Below are 14,612 nucleotides of genomic sequence, written 5' to 3' on the forward strand. Positions count from 1 at the left end.
AGCAAATCAAATCAGGTGAATAAGGTATTCAGCAGTTCTGTTAAACTCATCATTCTGGCTTTTTTCTTTGAGCAGGGGAGTGAATGGTGTCAAATTAGAGCCATTTTTCAGATAGAAAACCTCCTGAAATTGTTCTAGATTTGTGAGTTGGAACCTGTTGACCCCAGGAAAAATAATTTTGAAAAAGTCTAATTTCAGCAGTGTCAGTTTTCAGTAATCAAAAAGCAAGATAACATGAGTAAGATGTCAGTGATGGATTTACAGCACAATCACCGACCTCTATCTTTATGAACAGATAACATGAGCATTAGTTCCTCCCTCCTTTTTTCCTTCTGCAACAGTTGGTACTGTTGGAACAAGGGATTTGTGCTGCCTAGAGCTGCACAGCTCTGGGAATCTTTGAAACACACAGGTTTGTGTCACACCACACACGCAGGGGGCCTGGGCTGTGATGACACTGTAGGAATGATCAATAGACAAGGTCTTCGTGTTCTGGGTTCAAACCTTCGTCTCTTAATTGGGCCATTAAATTAGATCTCAGTTTACTGATTATAATAGAGAAGCGTTTGTAATGGCAAACCCTAGAGAAAAGAGACTCTGCTCCCACAGCAGCAGAGATTGAGAGGCTTCACAGGTTGAACTATACCATAATAAAAGATCAAACTCGGAAAGGGCTTCTTGGAATTAATGCTCTGTGGCCAGAGCTGTTAAATACTGAACCCTCTGAGCATCAGCTTTCCAATTCCTTTTTTATAACGAAAAAAAAAAGAAGAGAAGGAGGAATTGAGGGTAATGAACAGTTTCACTGAAGCAGTGAAATCTGCCTCTATGTATATCGGGGGGGAATAGTCATAAATCCCTTGTTTCTGATAGTGAAATGTAAATATCGGCAGCCTGAGCTGTTCAAGAGTAACGGGTAACTTTTCCTTCTCTTTTACATCACACAGTAGCTGTGCTAGGAAGAAATTACCTCTGTGAAGGTTATGGCAACAGTATGACTGTTTTCTAAATTTCCTAAAAGAGGTTTTTAACCTTAGGGTTAGGTTGGTTTTCAGTGATGGTGCAGGATACCCTGCAGCCCTGCTCTCCAGTTTCGTGCTTTGGGGGGACCTGTTCATACCAACAGTGGCTTTTGTTAATTTCTGTCCCCAAATATTCTCATGCAGACATCATGCCACTGAGATAAACAGGCAGAGACAATCGTTCTGTGGATACAGCTTCGGGTTATTTATCTGCAGCTCAGGCAGTTGTTTGGTCTTCTGTGTTTGCTTTAAAGCAGATGACCTGTTTATCCCAGCAAACTTAAATTGCCATACAATACTCTGCCTGGTAAATTTGTTGCTTTGCAAAATTTGTGTTGATTTTTTTTCCCACTGTGTCCTTCACTTTGGTGGCATTTTCCATGTGCTGTAAGGCAGAGATTTTAGCAATAAATTCTCCTCAGTATGGAGGGATACAGAACTGACTGGTTGGTGTTGCCTCAAAAGTGAGAATTAAAATCCTCAAAGACCAATTTAGTGCTTCTTAACTTTGAAATAGTTTTGCAGGATTTTAGTTTAGAGGAGAAAGCATTTATTGTCTAGCCGGGTTATAAAATGGCTTCACAGAGATGGAGGGGTGGTACTGGGAAGGAATTCCTGTCTGTGAGGCCCTGGCACAGGTTGCCCAGAGAAGCTGTGGCTGCCCCTGGGTGCCTGGAACTGCCCAAGACCAGGTTGGACAGGGCTTGGAGCAACGTGGTCTAGTGGAAGGTGTCCCTGCCCTTGGCAGATGGTCTTTGAAGTCCCTTCCAACCCAAAACATTCCATGTCTCTATGATAAAGTGATATTCTATTTATAATAAACTGCTTTATAATGAGATTTTTTTTAACCCCCATGCAGTGTGGTGTGTTGCGAAATGATAATCCCATTTGGAAACTGATGTCTTCTCAGAAAAAGGGCCTTCATGATATTCCCATGCTCAGGCTGTGTTTGAACGAGGACATTGTGGAAGTGGAAAATCAAGCAGCTTCGAGCCACTGGGCCTGAACTTTGCTTTTCACCTGTGGACTGTCAGTTGAGTGCACAGCAGGGTACCTGGAGAGAGCTTTTGAGTCACCTGGTCAACCTTGGGCAGCTTTGCCTTGCTCTTCATTGAGCTGTTCACGGACACAGTGCTCTGTGTACAGGTTCTTACACTGTTTGTTCTGTTCTGTTACTGTTACTGCTTAAACATACAGAGGTTGTCGAATCTATGGAGTGGCTTTTGTTGGGAGACAGAAGTGATTTATGAAGATCTCAATAGCGTTAAATAAAAGAAACATATGCTGGCCTTATTAGTAGCTTGTTGACTTAGATTAGCTGTGGGGAAGCTTATAAGCTGATCAGCCCTTCCAAAATTGGGAGGTGTCATTGCAATTAGTAGGAAAGGCTGTGACAAAAGGGAAGACAACAATTGTTCAGACAAGGGAAAAGAGAATATTGGTAGCAAATGTGCTGTTGCTGGTATGACTTAGCGATGCAAATAGAATGAAGTTAGTTTTTAAAAGGAAAGAAGCATCCTTTGTTACTTAGAATTGAGTGTAGTTGTGGTCAGATGTACTAAAACGCTGCTTTTGCTGTGTCAACAACAAGAGGAGTACTCCATGTGGGCTCGCCTGTTTGTGCCTTTGTGTAACATATGGAGGCGAGGTTTTAGGCTGATATCAGCTGTTTCCAACATGGAAATATCATTGAACTCAGTTTAAGCCTGGTTGAACCTGCTGGGGATTCTGAGTGGGCGCCTGATGGGACAGTAATACCCTGGTCCCCCATCTGTTGTGGGCAGCCGAGTGCCCTGCGTGCCATTGGAAGTGTTTTTGCAGCCCAGAACCCCCCCAGCTCACAGGTCATGGAGACTTCCCAGATGGACAGACTCCCAGCTTTATTTACGGATAGATTGGATCAGGGTGAACCACAAAGGGGTCTTGGGGAAAGGTTGCTTTTCTCTGTCTCAGGGTCTCCTCACGTGGAGCAGAGTGGCTGAACTGTTTTCTGCTCTGCAGGTAATGGCACAGGACTCCTTAAAAAGGACTTTGTTGATTGCTGACCTGGCTTAAAAAGGAATTTAGTACCTAAATATGCACCAGTCTGAGAGCTCACCTTTGGACAAGGTAGTCTGCTCTTCCCTCAACCACTTTTTGTGTCTCTGCTGACTTGTGGGCCACATCCAGTGGGATAATTTTCTAATTTTGTCATTTTTTTTGGGGGGGGGCAAGGCACTGATACAACTCATTTGTCTTCTGCCATCCAGAAAATCACATGGCACTTCAGTGTCTTACAAACTGCAAGCCATTGCTTGGCAGGATGTGAGATTACATGAACGTGTTGCAAATCAGCGTGGAACTGAGGTTTGTTGAATCTTGATCCCTATTTCACAGGATCTAGACCATCACACATGTCACAGAGAGCTGGAGTTCTGAGGGAAAAGGCCCCCATAGTGCCATCTTTAATTATTGTGAACGGCCCATTCATAGTTACTGTGCCACATAAGCTCTTTGGAAACACTATGATTTGATAGTAGTCTTCAAATTGGGGAATTAAACTTTTCTTCTTCGGTGGAACCTTAAAACTGTTGATCTTGTGAATCTCTTCTGAGGAAGAGGAAGAAATATCTGAGGAAATTACTGAGAGAAATTACTATTTTTCTGATACACTTCCAGTGTTGTTTTACAGATGAATTTGCAGAGACTGAGGTTGTTCTGAGTTGCATCACTTAAGTTTCCTGCACTTTTAACAGCTCAAGGAAGCAAAAATGAGAAGCCGGGAACATTATTCCAGTCCTGCTAGTACAATTTTGATTTCTTTTAGATGCCCTGGAAAAAGGGTTAAAGCCACTAAAATGTTTACTGGGTTGTACCCAGCTATATTATTTGGGTTTTGCGTGTCCAGTGTACAGCGAGGATCGTAGAGTGCTTTGGGTTGGAAGAGACCTTAAAGATCATCTGGATGTGATACTTACAGCTTTTGTATTATAAAATGTCTGTTCGAATTACTAGTAATGAATCCTGCAGAAGATTTTTCTGAGATTTAAAAAACCAAGGGATTTCTATTAGTCTTTTAGAAACTATTATTTGCCATTCCCGTAGAATCCTAGAAACTGCAGTCTTGTCTAGAATCCTAGAAACTGCAGTCTTGTCTTAGTTTGTTTTGAATGGTGCATATTTATGGGACAGTGTTCCTTAACAGAAGTAGAGGTGATTCAGGATAATGACTTGCTTGAACCTGTCGTTTATCCTCAGTTGCAGGGTATTTGGCTCATTAATGGTTTATTCAGATACAGCATGTACTCTTTCCTTTTTAGAAATTTTCTCTTTGGAAAAAACAGTTCACTGGGAATCTAAAGAAATAAGTGACTAATGAACTTACAGAGATTTATCTGACAAACTGAAATAGTGTTATGGCTCTAAGTAAACATCAGAATGAAACAAAAATATAGCAAAAAATATAGGATTGATTATAAATATTTTCTTTCCTTTTCCTTGTCTGGCTGCTGCTTATTTCACATTTTAACTGATGTCATTATAAATGTCTAGTGTGTGAAGCCAGAATAGGTAAGAGTGCCTGCAGGGAGAGGAGCAGATCAGTTTAACATTCAACTAACCTGTGTCTGTGCCCTCCAAATTGCTCCTGAAAACTTTCCACCACACGTGGAAATTTTCGGTTAGTTCAGACCTCACACTTCAGTGAGGATTTTCAAACAGGCTTTCTAATGGATTTTAGGAATACAAAATAACAGTTTATGAAATTTCTAAGGCTCTTAAGTACTCAAACCAAGGTATTTACCACCACATTGTACTCTCACTGTAGTTTGCAAGGAGAATATTGCACTTTGAATCATCTGACACGTGTAAATGGAGGGTGAAACTATAGGTACAGGAGAATCAGGATTTAACAACTTTATAACCATTGAATGACTCAACCTTTTTAATGGAAATGGCCTTCAGCAAGTTAAGGAAAGAACAGGCTTTTAGGGAAAGTAAATACACTTAGTTCTGCAGTGAATAGATAAATTTGCTGTGAAGTTGTGTAGAGACATGCTTCTGTAACTCATTATTTGTGTGCTCGGTCTGCAAGTGGGTGTTTCTCCAAGAACCCCAGTTTGCAGGGGCTGAGGTGGGTGAACCCTGCTGGGGAGCAGGGCAGAGGCTGACGTGGTGCCCTCTCTTGCAGTGCTCCCGACTCCCGAGGGAGGATTTTCCAGGCCCAGGCAGACGGAGATGCAAATGTCCCCTTTAATGAGGGAGATGCAAATGTCCCCTTTAATGAGGGTGTCGTAGCATCCCTGTAATCCCGTGCAGAGCCTGTGAATTATCACAAGTGTCTAGCCAAGGGATAAAAGCGCAGGAGGTTTCCAAAACAACATTCCCATAGTAGCATCTCTTAAGCTGCCAGGGATATGTGCCTTCCAAGTAACCAGTGCATCTGGGTGATTAAAGCCTTCGCCCTTTGTCTGAAACATCAGAACTGAATAGACATTTCCTCCAAGCTCTTTCATATCTTTTTTTGCTTACGGGTCATCAGTTGCTTGTGTCTGCTTTTAATATACAAATCCTTTTGTTCTTTTTGATGGAACTTCATCTGTACAGAAGTAATTTGGCCTTTCTATAGAAGAATCTCATATATTTCTCCTTTTGTTTTCAGTCTATCAGACATCTCCAGAACTTGTTTGGTTTTCATTTCCTTGCCCTCCTATAAATACTTTCATACATAGAGATAATTCTCCCCTTATAAGCCTGTTTTGTGCATTTGGCCAGTACTGTGACAGAGTGCTGCTTCAGGGCATGGGAACTTATGTCTGTGACACATTATCACAAATAATCGCTTCTTAAGTATTTAAATAATTTTCATCCTTTTCTGTGTTGTTATGGCACCTTTAACCCTATAATGACCCCTCACCCCCAAACTGCTGTTTTGCAATAATGTAATTTACAATCCTGTCATCACTCTATGCTATAAGATATAAATTGAGGGATGCTTGTATCTGAAAAGAAGGCCTGCAGGGATGAAGTATTTTTAGAAAGCTATGAGAATGTTGCTTAGATGAGGAAGTTAGGTGGGGGTCGAGGCAGAAGGAAAGTGCCAGCAGTGGAAAAGGATCAAATCAGGGATTACTGGAGAACTGACACATCCATATCCATGGGACCTGGTGAAAAGCACCTGGGAGCCCCATGGAAGCTGACTCATGACAATGCAAGAGCACTGGAAGATGTCGGGAAAACCACATCTTCCACCCAGGTTTTGGGCCCCTAGACACAGGAGAGGGGTTGCCCAGCCTGGAGCAAGTTCAGTGGAGGGCTCTGTGGTGGTTGGGTGCTGGTGTAGGAAAGTGGTCTGAGAGAACCAGCCTTGTTTAGCCTGCAGGAGAAAAGGCTTGAGGGCAAGGAGGGTCGGAGAAGGAGTGAGCAGCATTCCCAAGTCTAGGAGAAGGTTACTGAGGAGAGGGTGCCAGCTTCTTTATATGGAAGTCTGTGACAGAAAGATGAGAGAGAATGGTCAGGAGGTTCCAGGCTGGGGGAAGAAGGCAATTTTTCATGGTCAAGAAAGTATTGGCACAATAGCACAGAGAAGTTGTAGAGTCTGCCCCACTGGATAAACCCCTGCTCAGGTGTGGATTCAGTTTTAACCCTGCTTTGAGCAGGAGGTTGGGCTACAAACCTCCTAAGGTCTCTTTCGTTGTAATTATGACTCTAAGATAAGAATAATAATTTTTAAGAAAACTGAATGAAAAATGAGGAATTTTTTAAGAAGCTTAACTATTCTAACACCACAGTGGCAGAAACTCATCCCAAAGAAACCCAAACCACCTTTCTGTGAACACAGCACGTCAATCTTTAATAGCAGTCTTGGCACTGAAAACCAAATACACAGTAGTATTTCTGCTGTGGTTCATCAGTACCACAGTTCATCACATCCTCAGTGGCAGTATAATAAACAAATATGAAAAGTGTAATCCAAAATTCTAATTTTACGTGATGTCTATGATGTATTTTGCTGTTAGCAAGAATCACAGAATCCTGGAATGGTTTGGGTTGGAAGGGATCTTAAAAATCATCTTGTTCCAGCCCCCTACCATGGGCAGGGACACCTTCCACGAGACCTGGTTGCTCCAAACCCCACCCAGACTGGCCTTAGAGATAGGCAGGTAGATGGTTTGCCTTTCAGCTGTTTATACCATATGAAATAACATCAATAGGTGATATTTTAGGCAGCAAATAAATCAGCAGTTCTCATGGAGTGGATGATCTAATAAGTTGTTGTTATCATCTGCGTAGTATTTTAGTACAGAATGTGTTTCAGTTGGCTTTGTCTTTGGGAACAGAAGAGCAGTGACTAATAGGACTTCCTAGAGCACAGGTTATCAAACATGAACAATAGCGGAATGTTCATCGCGCGTCATGACATTCTGCCCACGTGTACAGAGATAGTTCGGTGTGGGGACTAGAGCATACTAGTTTAATTAGCTTATACTTTCATTTATTTTTCTTTTAAAGACTTTCATATTGGCTTTCCCATAGAGTCATGTTGTAACATAGCTACCTTTTGAAAATACAGTGATTGAGTCTTCAGACTCTGCCGAAGATGTTATTTGCTGTGCATTTTTCAAATGCTGCCGCAGAAACAATATGACCTAAATATTTAATCAGGCTTAGCAGAATTGGCTTTTTTTTTTTTTTTTTTTTTTTATTGCTGCAGATTAATCTAGTTTCTCTGAGCTAATACACATGGCATGTATGTCTTCAGGACCTTTCTTTTTCTCAATAACGTTAAAGATTTATAGCCCTCATAAAATCTGGCATGCGCCAAGGGGAAGATTATGAATTACAATTACTTAAACATTAGCACTGGGAATTTTTCTTTTGAATTCTGTATATGATGTTTCAGCCTAGGTTGTATTTATAGAGGGGTTAGTGAATACTGGTTTTATACCATTTTTCTATACCCTGCCCAATTTGCTTCATTTCTGTGTTGTTAAGATGTTGGCTTGGTGCTGTTGACATTTTTGCCTTTGATGTATTTATTTTAAAATTGCAGTTGACTTCACTAGAGAAAATATCAGATCTCTAGTTTAAACAAATAAGGATGTAAATGGCTTTGAATGTTTTGCTTAGTGCTGTTGTCTTGTTCAAGTCTTAAATTTTGGATGAAAAAATAAATGTAAACATATCATGAATTTCAGCACTTCTTATTTTCAAACTCTTGTTTTTGCTAGGTGTTTAGTCTGTGGCTGTAGTCTTGTGTACACTTCTTGAATTAATTTTGAGTTTGAGTTAAAAATTGGAAGTGATATGATCACCTAAACCAAAACAATTGCAGTGGCCATTTAGGATGTTGAGTTTTTTTCAGAGAAACAGCAGGTTTGGAAGAGTCTTCAGGAAAGTCCCATTTGTTTGCTGATTTTGATAATCTGTGTGTTTCACACATGATCCTTGGAGGGCATTCAGATGATCAGGGAGGCTCAGTAAAGCTGCGGGAACCCAAGACAGCCCAGGGGGAAAACCACATCCTGGGGCATACCAAACACAGCAAAACCAATGGGCCAAGGGAGGGGATTGTCCCAGTTTATTCAGCGTTGGTGCTGTCTCACCTCGGGCACCGTGTGCGGTTCTGGACACACCATTTGAGAAGGATGTGAAGGCCCTTGGGTGCATCCAGAGGGCGGCAACAAAACTGGAGGAAAGGCTGGGAGGCATGTCCTGTGAGGAGGGGCTGAGGAGCCTAAGCTTCTCTAATTTGGAGTGGAAGAGGCTGAGGGATGACTTACTCCCTGCAGCTTCCTCAGGATCTACTTACAGGATGTGTGAGAATGGTTCAAAACTGAACAGGGGTGGTTCAGGCTGGACATTAGGAGGCATTTCTTTACCAGGAGAGTGGTCAAACCCTGGAACAGACTTCTTAGAGAGGTCATCAGTCACAGAACCATAGAATGGCTTGGTTTCGAAGAGATCTTAAAGCCCATCTCATTCCACCCCCTGCCATGGGCAGGGACACCTTCCACCAGACCAGGCTGCTCCAAGCCCCATCCAGCCTGGCTTTCAACACTTCCAGGGATCCAGGGGCAGCCACAGCTTCTCCGGGAAACGTGTGCCACTGCTGTAACATGCTTTAACTTGGTCAGCCCTGAATTGGTCAGGCAGTTGGACTAGATAGTCATTATAAGTCCCTTCCTACTGGAAATACTCTCTTCTATTCACATGGGAACCTCCACCTTCCCTCTAGCTGTCCACATGACACTCCCATTGATTTTGAAGTGTGTCTTTGATGTCCTTGTTTAACTGCTGTCATCAGAATATCGTTATTGATTGGGGTTGGCCAAACTCTGTGGAAAGAAAACTTTTCATCAAACCTGCATGAAATTACAAATAAATATAGATGTATTGGGTTAATTTTTATATGTATATAAAAATCACGTTTCCCCTACATGTGCCTGGGTGTCAGGCAGTGAAGAGTGTGTGCAGGGAGGGTCTCAAGCCTTCATTTTAACTGCTGCTGGTTCAGACAAATCTAAAAAGCTCTCAAGGAGGACCAGAGCCTCCAAGATTGGAGGAGATTGGGATAAGCAGGTGAGAGTATTCTCACAGCAGTCAGACGAAGGTGTTCACCTCTCAGAATATTGATGAGAACAGGCTGTCCTTGCAGGGTAGAAGAGGGAAGGACAGCTCCAGAAGCTGGAGAGAGTTACAAGCAGGAGCAATTATCCACTTGAACAAATTCACCTTTTTTTTTTTTTTTTTTTTTTCATTTTTCTGGAAGGTCGATATAGCTGACTGTTGTGGTTAGTTTGGGAGGTTTTCTCCTTTCTTTTTTTCCTATCGGGATTTTTGAGGGGTTTTTTTTTTTTTGGATCTTATTTGCCAGCCAATAATGCAGCTTCTTCCCTGCCTACTCAACTTACACCAGCTACTGGGCAAGATTAGACAGTGCCAGGATCAGGAAAGGAAACATGTTCATATACATATTCATAAACATATAGTTATGTTATAGGACACTTTACTTTTTAGCTATTAGAAGTTGGCACTGTCCTACTGTGTTATCAGAATTCAAAATATCGATCAGATGGCTCTTTATAAGAGGGGATTACAATCATTTGGAGTGGGATTTTAGTACAGTGTAAGCTACAGTTTTGCCCTCAAAGTAAACAGAATACGTGAATAATACACATACACACAAACACCATAAATCAAATATGATGGCCTTTATTTTCTGCAGTAGTGCTTTTTCAAATTGTCTCAGTACTATATTGTAGTTGAAGATTGCCTTTTGCTACAAAGTAGAAGAAATGTGCCCCATGGAACATAAAGAAAACAAAAATGTCAGTAACATGTAACTGTAGCTGTAGCTGGACATCTGATTTCTGGTGGATCAAGTAAGCTGGTTTCAAACACATGATTAGTCAGTGAAAATTCAGTGTCAACTTTTCTTAATGTACATGCTCTTAAAGGAACTAAGCCTTGATTTTATTCAGGTTTACCTTGGAGGATTTAATGATGGAGAAGCTTAATCTTCAATGTGATGCAAACTCTGGTGACTAAAGAGACTGTTAAAAAACCACAGGTTTGTGGGATTGCATTGCTCTTGGTATGGGTTTAAAATCAGACTTTTCAATAAACAAGTTCAGCTTTGAAAATGGGAACAGCCTAATAAATTTCTTCTCTTCGTTACCACATGCTATGGTCTCATCCAGTTGATCAGTTAAGCCTAAATGTGATGGTTGTGACTGAGTGTCTTGTTGTTCCTGTCCATGGAGAATGTTGGCAGGAGTCAAAGATAAAGTGATATCACTTCCCTTATGGAGCCAGGCTGGGAGAGCTGGGGGGGTTCACCTGGAGAAGAGAAGGCTCCAGGGAGACCTGAGAGCCCCTTCCAGTGCCTGAAGGGGCTCCAGGAGAGCTGGAGAGGGTCTTGAGACAAGGGATGGAGGGACAGGACAAGGGGGAATGGCTTCCCACTGTCAGAGGGCAGGGTTAGATGGGATATTGGGAAGGAATCAGTGTCTGTGAGGGTGGTGAGGCCCTGGCACAGGTTTCCCAGAGAAGCTGTCCCTGGCTGCCCCTGGATCACCTGGAAGTGTCCAAGGCCAAGTTGGATGGGGCTTGAAGCAACCATGTCTAGTGGAAGGTGTCCCTGCCCATCGCAGTGGGGTGGAAGTAGATGGTCTTGAAGATCCTTTCCAACCCAAACAATTCTGTGATTCTACAGCTGAAGGTCCTTTCAATTTCTTGACTAGTCTAACCAAATTGAATGGCCGGAGTGAGACCTATAGAGGCTTGACATAAGGTACAGCGTTCTGGTAACAAGACTGGTAAAATATACTAAATGGGAACAGTGGACTTACAAGCATTTAGATCTTCTAAACATTGTCATTCTAAAATATACTCTTTAATTTGGTTTAGAAAAAAAGGTCTGTGGCCTCTGTGCGTATCTGGAAGGGCAGGCCTGTGGGTTGAGGGTTTTCTTCAGTATGGGATCCTGTAAATTCTTTATCTTCTCCATTCCTGGCCTGTGGAGCAAAGGGAACAGCCCATGTTGCTCAAAACATGCTGTGGTCAGGAAAAAAAAAAGGCGTGAAAGCTTAGGATATTGCCTCCTTGCAGCTACTTCCCTTCCTGAAAATTATATCTGCAAATGAAGTGCCGAAAGGGACTGTGTGTTTCTCAACTTCCAGAGCAAAGGTAGGTGACTGATTTAACTGGGTTGCAAATGTTGTTTAAAGCAAAGCAATGGGAGCTGTTGGGTTTGATAAAGTCTTGGACTTAGAGCCCCACTGGTTATACCCAGGGGTCAGCTGCTGGTGTCACTCTTCTCTGTCCTGTTCTTTGCCCAAGGTACACAAATAATTTTGTCTCTAGAAACAGTGCTTTAGCCACACTTGACTTTGTCCAACAGGTATTGTAGAGAGGTACCAAACGCGAGTGTTTGGGTACGAAACCCCCTGGCCAAGTTTTCACCTATGAAGCCATAAAATGATGAGGTTTTTTGATTTGGTGGGGGTGTTGTAGCCTAGAGTTCATGTGTCTGTTGATTCTTGCCAAAGTCAGCAAAGGAGATTTAATTTTGTAAATCTTCACTGGAAGCTTTTCCAGTTTAGCACTCCAGGGGTACGTTTCTCCTGGAGAGATACCAGGTTCCAGTGGGGATAGCTTGGTAGAACCATCATGAACTGACTTTTTTATCTCACGATACATTAGGCTAGTTAAGGCTTGCTGGAGGACTTAGAATCATGGAATCATTTAGGTTGGAAAGGACTTCCAGGATTACCAGGTCCAGCTTTAAGATCACTGAGTCACATCATCACGTCACATCATCACACTTGCCATGCTCTGGGCTGAGCACCATTATGCAGTGAAGCATTTTCTGTGCAAACCCTATAACAGAAGATGGTCGAGGTTTTATTTTGTATGTGCTTCAGAGTTTACCAGTGATGCAGTTTGTTGCAGGTGAACTGCTCTAATGAATTTATTTTCCTTTCCATTATGAGTGGGAGGATATCCTGTACATAGGCATAGGTTATATATCTATTATTCAAGAGCATTCAGAGTTGCTTAATGTGAATATTAAATGTTCTGTTGCTTGCTCTATAGTTACTTCATGGAAGTGATTGTAGTTTTTCGTGGAAAAGCTGACCAGGTCTTAATTGTGTAACTCGATTATGATAAAGCACCGTGTTTGAGGAACTAGAATTAAATACAGGAGTGAGTGGTTTACCACTGGAATCCCAGGCTGCAAGGCCAGTTCACAGTGATCCATAATTCTGTGGGAACTTTTTCCCTCGAGTCAGGTGTCAGTTTTCATGAAAATAAGTTAAATATTGTGAATACTCTCAGATTTTTTAAAAAAGTAAACTTTGTAAACCAGGGCCAGTCCTCTGCACTTACAATTTTAGGGCAGGTGCAGAGAGGCATAAGACTTTTCTTAAGATAGTATCGTCTCCAAAAAAAAAAAAAAAAAAAAAAAAAAAGAGGGGAACACACCCAAAAAAGGCCCAAATTCTTGTGTCTCCAGTGCCTGAGACCTGGCAGGTTCCCCTTGCAGTAGTGACAGAACCAGCGTGTGGGCGCAGGCGAACGGATCCCTCCGTCTCTCAAAACTGTTTTATGTCAAACCGCCCCATTGCTTTCTTGGCATCTTCCATTGACTCTTGGCACAAAAACCAAGGATGTTAAACCATGACTTAGCTTTCTTAAAGGAAAATACCTCTTTTTTCTGTTTTGTCTCCCTCTGCCCTTGTCTTTCAGTTATACCTGCCGCCACTTGCGGAGATATGTGTATGTCTTGGACAAACTGTATTTCCCCCACTCCCACTGCTCTACGCTGCAGCATTGCTTCTCGACCCTCAGTGACAATGGAGAGGAACTCTTGTCTTTAACTTGTTCTCACATTCTCAGATCCTATGCTTCCAGGTTATTAACCTCTGCTCTCCATTTACTGCATGCTGCATGCTCTGTGCCTGATCTGTGCATGTTTTCAGTTAACTGATGAATAATTTTAATTTCTAAGGGGATGGTTTGTGTCTTGATGGCATCCTTGATGTGTATCCTAAAAAGTGTGGTAGAAATGGGAGTCTAGTAATGGTTTGGTTTTGTCTTTTTAACTTCAGAATACAAATTCTGTGACCTTTGGAAGTTTTAAATGCTTTTTATGTTGAAGTATTTTAGTCCTTTTCCAAAGCTATGACATAAGAATCATGAGCTGTAATTCACAAACCTTTCATACAGTTGCATAGTGTGTTTGGAATTAGTGCAGAGATATAAGTTGTCTTACATGTAAGTGTCTAACACTTCCTTGACACCCACTGTTTTGGTAATATTGTCTATATAAATTGCTTTTCAAGAATGGAAATCATTGAGCTTTTCCCTCAAGTTCAGTAAATTTTCATGACAGTTAATCATAGGATCATTTATGTTGGAGAAGCCTTCCAAGATCATCAAGTCCAACCATTCCCCAGCACTACCCAAGTGCCACATCCACACAGCTTTTAAATCCCCCTAGGGACAGGGACTCCACCACTGCCCTGGGCAGCTGTACCAGGGATGGACAACACAGTGAAGAAATTTTTTCTGGTATAGAACCTAAACCTCCCCTGGGACAACTTGAGTCCATTTCTTCTTGTTCTGTCACTAGTTATTTGGGAGAAGAGACTGACAGTTAAGAAAGATGTGTCTTTTTTGATATGGCTGATCAGTTTTGATTGTATGGAATAAGAATTATGAGAATCCATCAGCTGAAAATGACAATATGTAATCCTTGTTCATGGTGTAGAATTATAGGTGTTCTACAAAAACTATAAAGAAACTGTAAAGGGGGTGAGTTTAAAAATAAGTTCTGCTTGAAATACCAAAAGATTTCTCTAAGCTGTTTACTCCAAGTAAAAATTTAAGTTTTACCATTTCACTGTTGATGCTGCGGATAATTGAATACGTTAACCAAGATCCTAGAAGCTTTAGGAAAACAAGGAAAAAATTGCGTGACAAAATTGATCAGAACATGGAAAGCATCCAGGGTGGAAATGCAGCTTCCCAGCTAAGCCAGCGTACAATAGCAAGAGACCACACAGTAAACATAAGTAAAACCAGCTTGATTGTCAAGGGAAGAAA

General features: G+C 41.7%; 1 protein-coding gene across 4 annotated transcripts in view; it reads left to right on the plus strand.

Moving 5' to 3' along the window:
- Positions 1–14,612, plus strand: part of DYM (dymeclin) — a 216,500-nt gene that overhangs the window by 101,271 nt on the left and 100,617 nt on the right. For 3 of the 4 annotated variants that reach the window (XM_032675766.1, XM_032675767.1, XM_032675769.1), the window contains exon 14: positions 13,254–13,418. The exons of the other annotated variant lie outside the window; for it this stretch is intronic. In XM_032675766.1, coding sequence (XP_032531657.1) covers positions 13,254–13,418 — 165 coding nt within the window. The remainder of the gene's footprint in view (positions 1–13,253; positions 13,419–14,612) is intronic. 4 annotated transcript variants of the gene reach the window in all.

The sequence above is a fragment of the Chiroxiphia lanceolata genome, chromosome Z (assembly GCF_009829145.1).
Source record: "Chiroxiphia lanceolata isolate bChiLan1 chromosome Z, bChiLan1.pri, whole genome shotgun sequence".
NCBI lineage: Eukaryota > Metazoa > Chordata > Aves > Passeriformes > Pipridae > Chiroxiphia > Chiroxiphia lanceolata.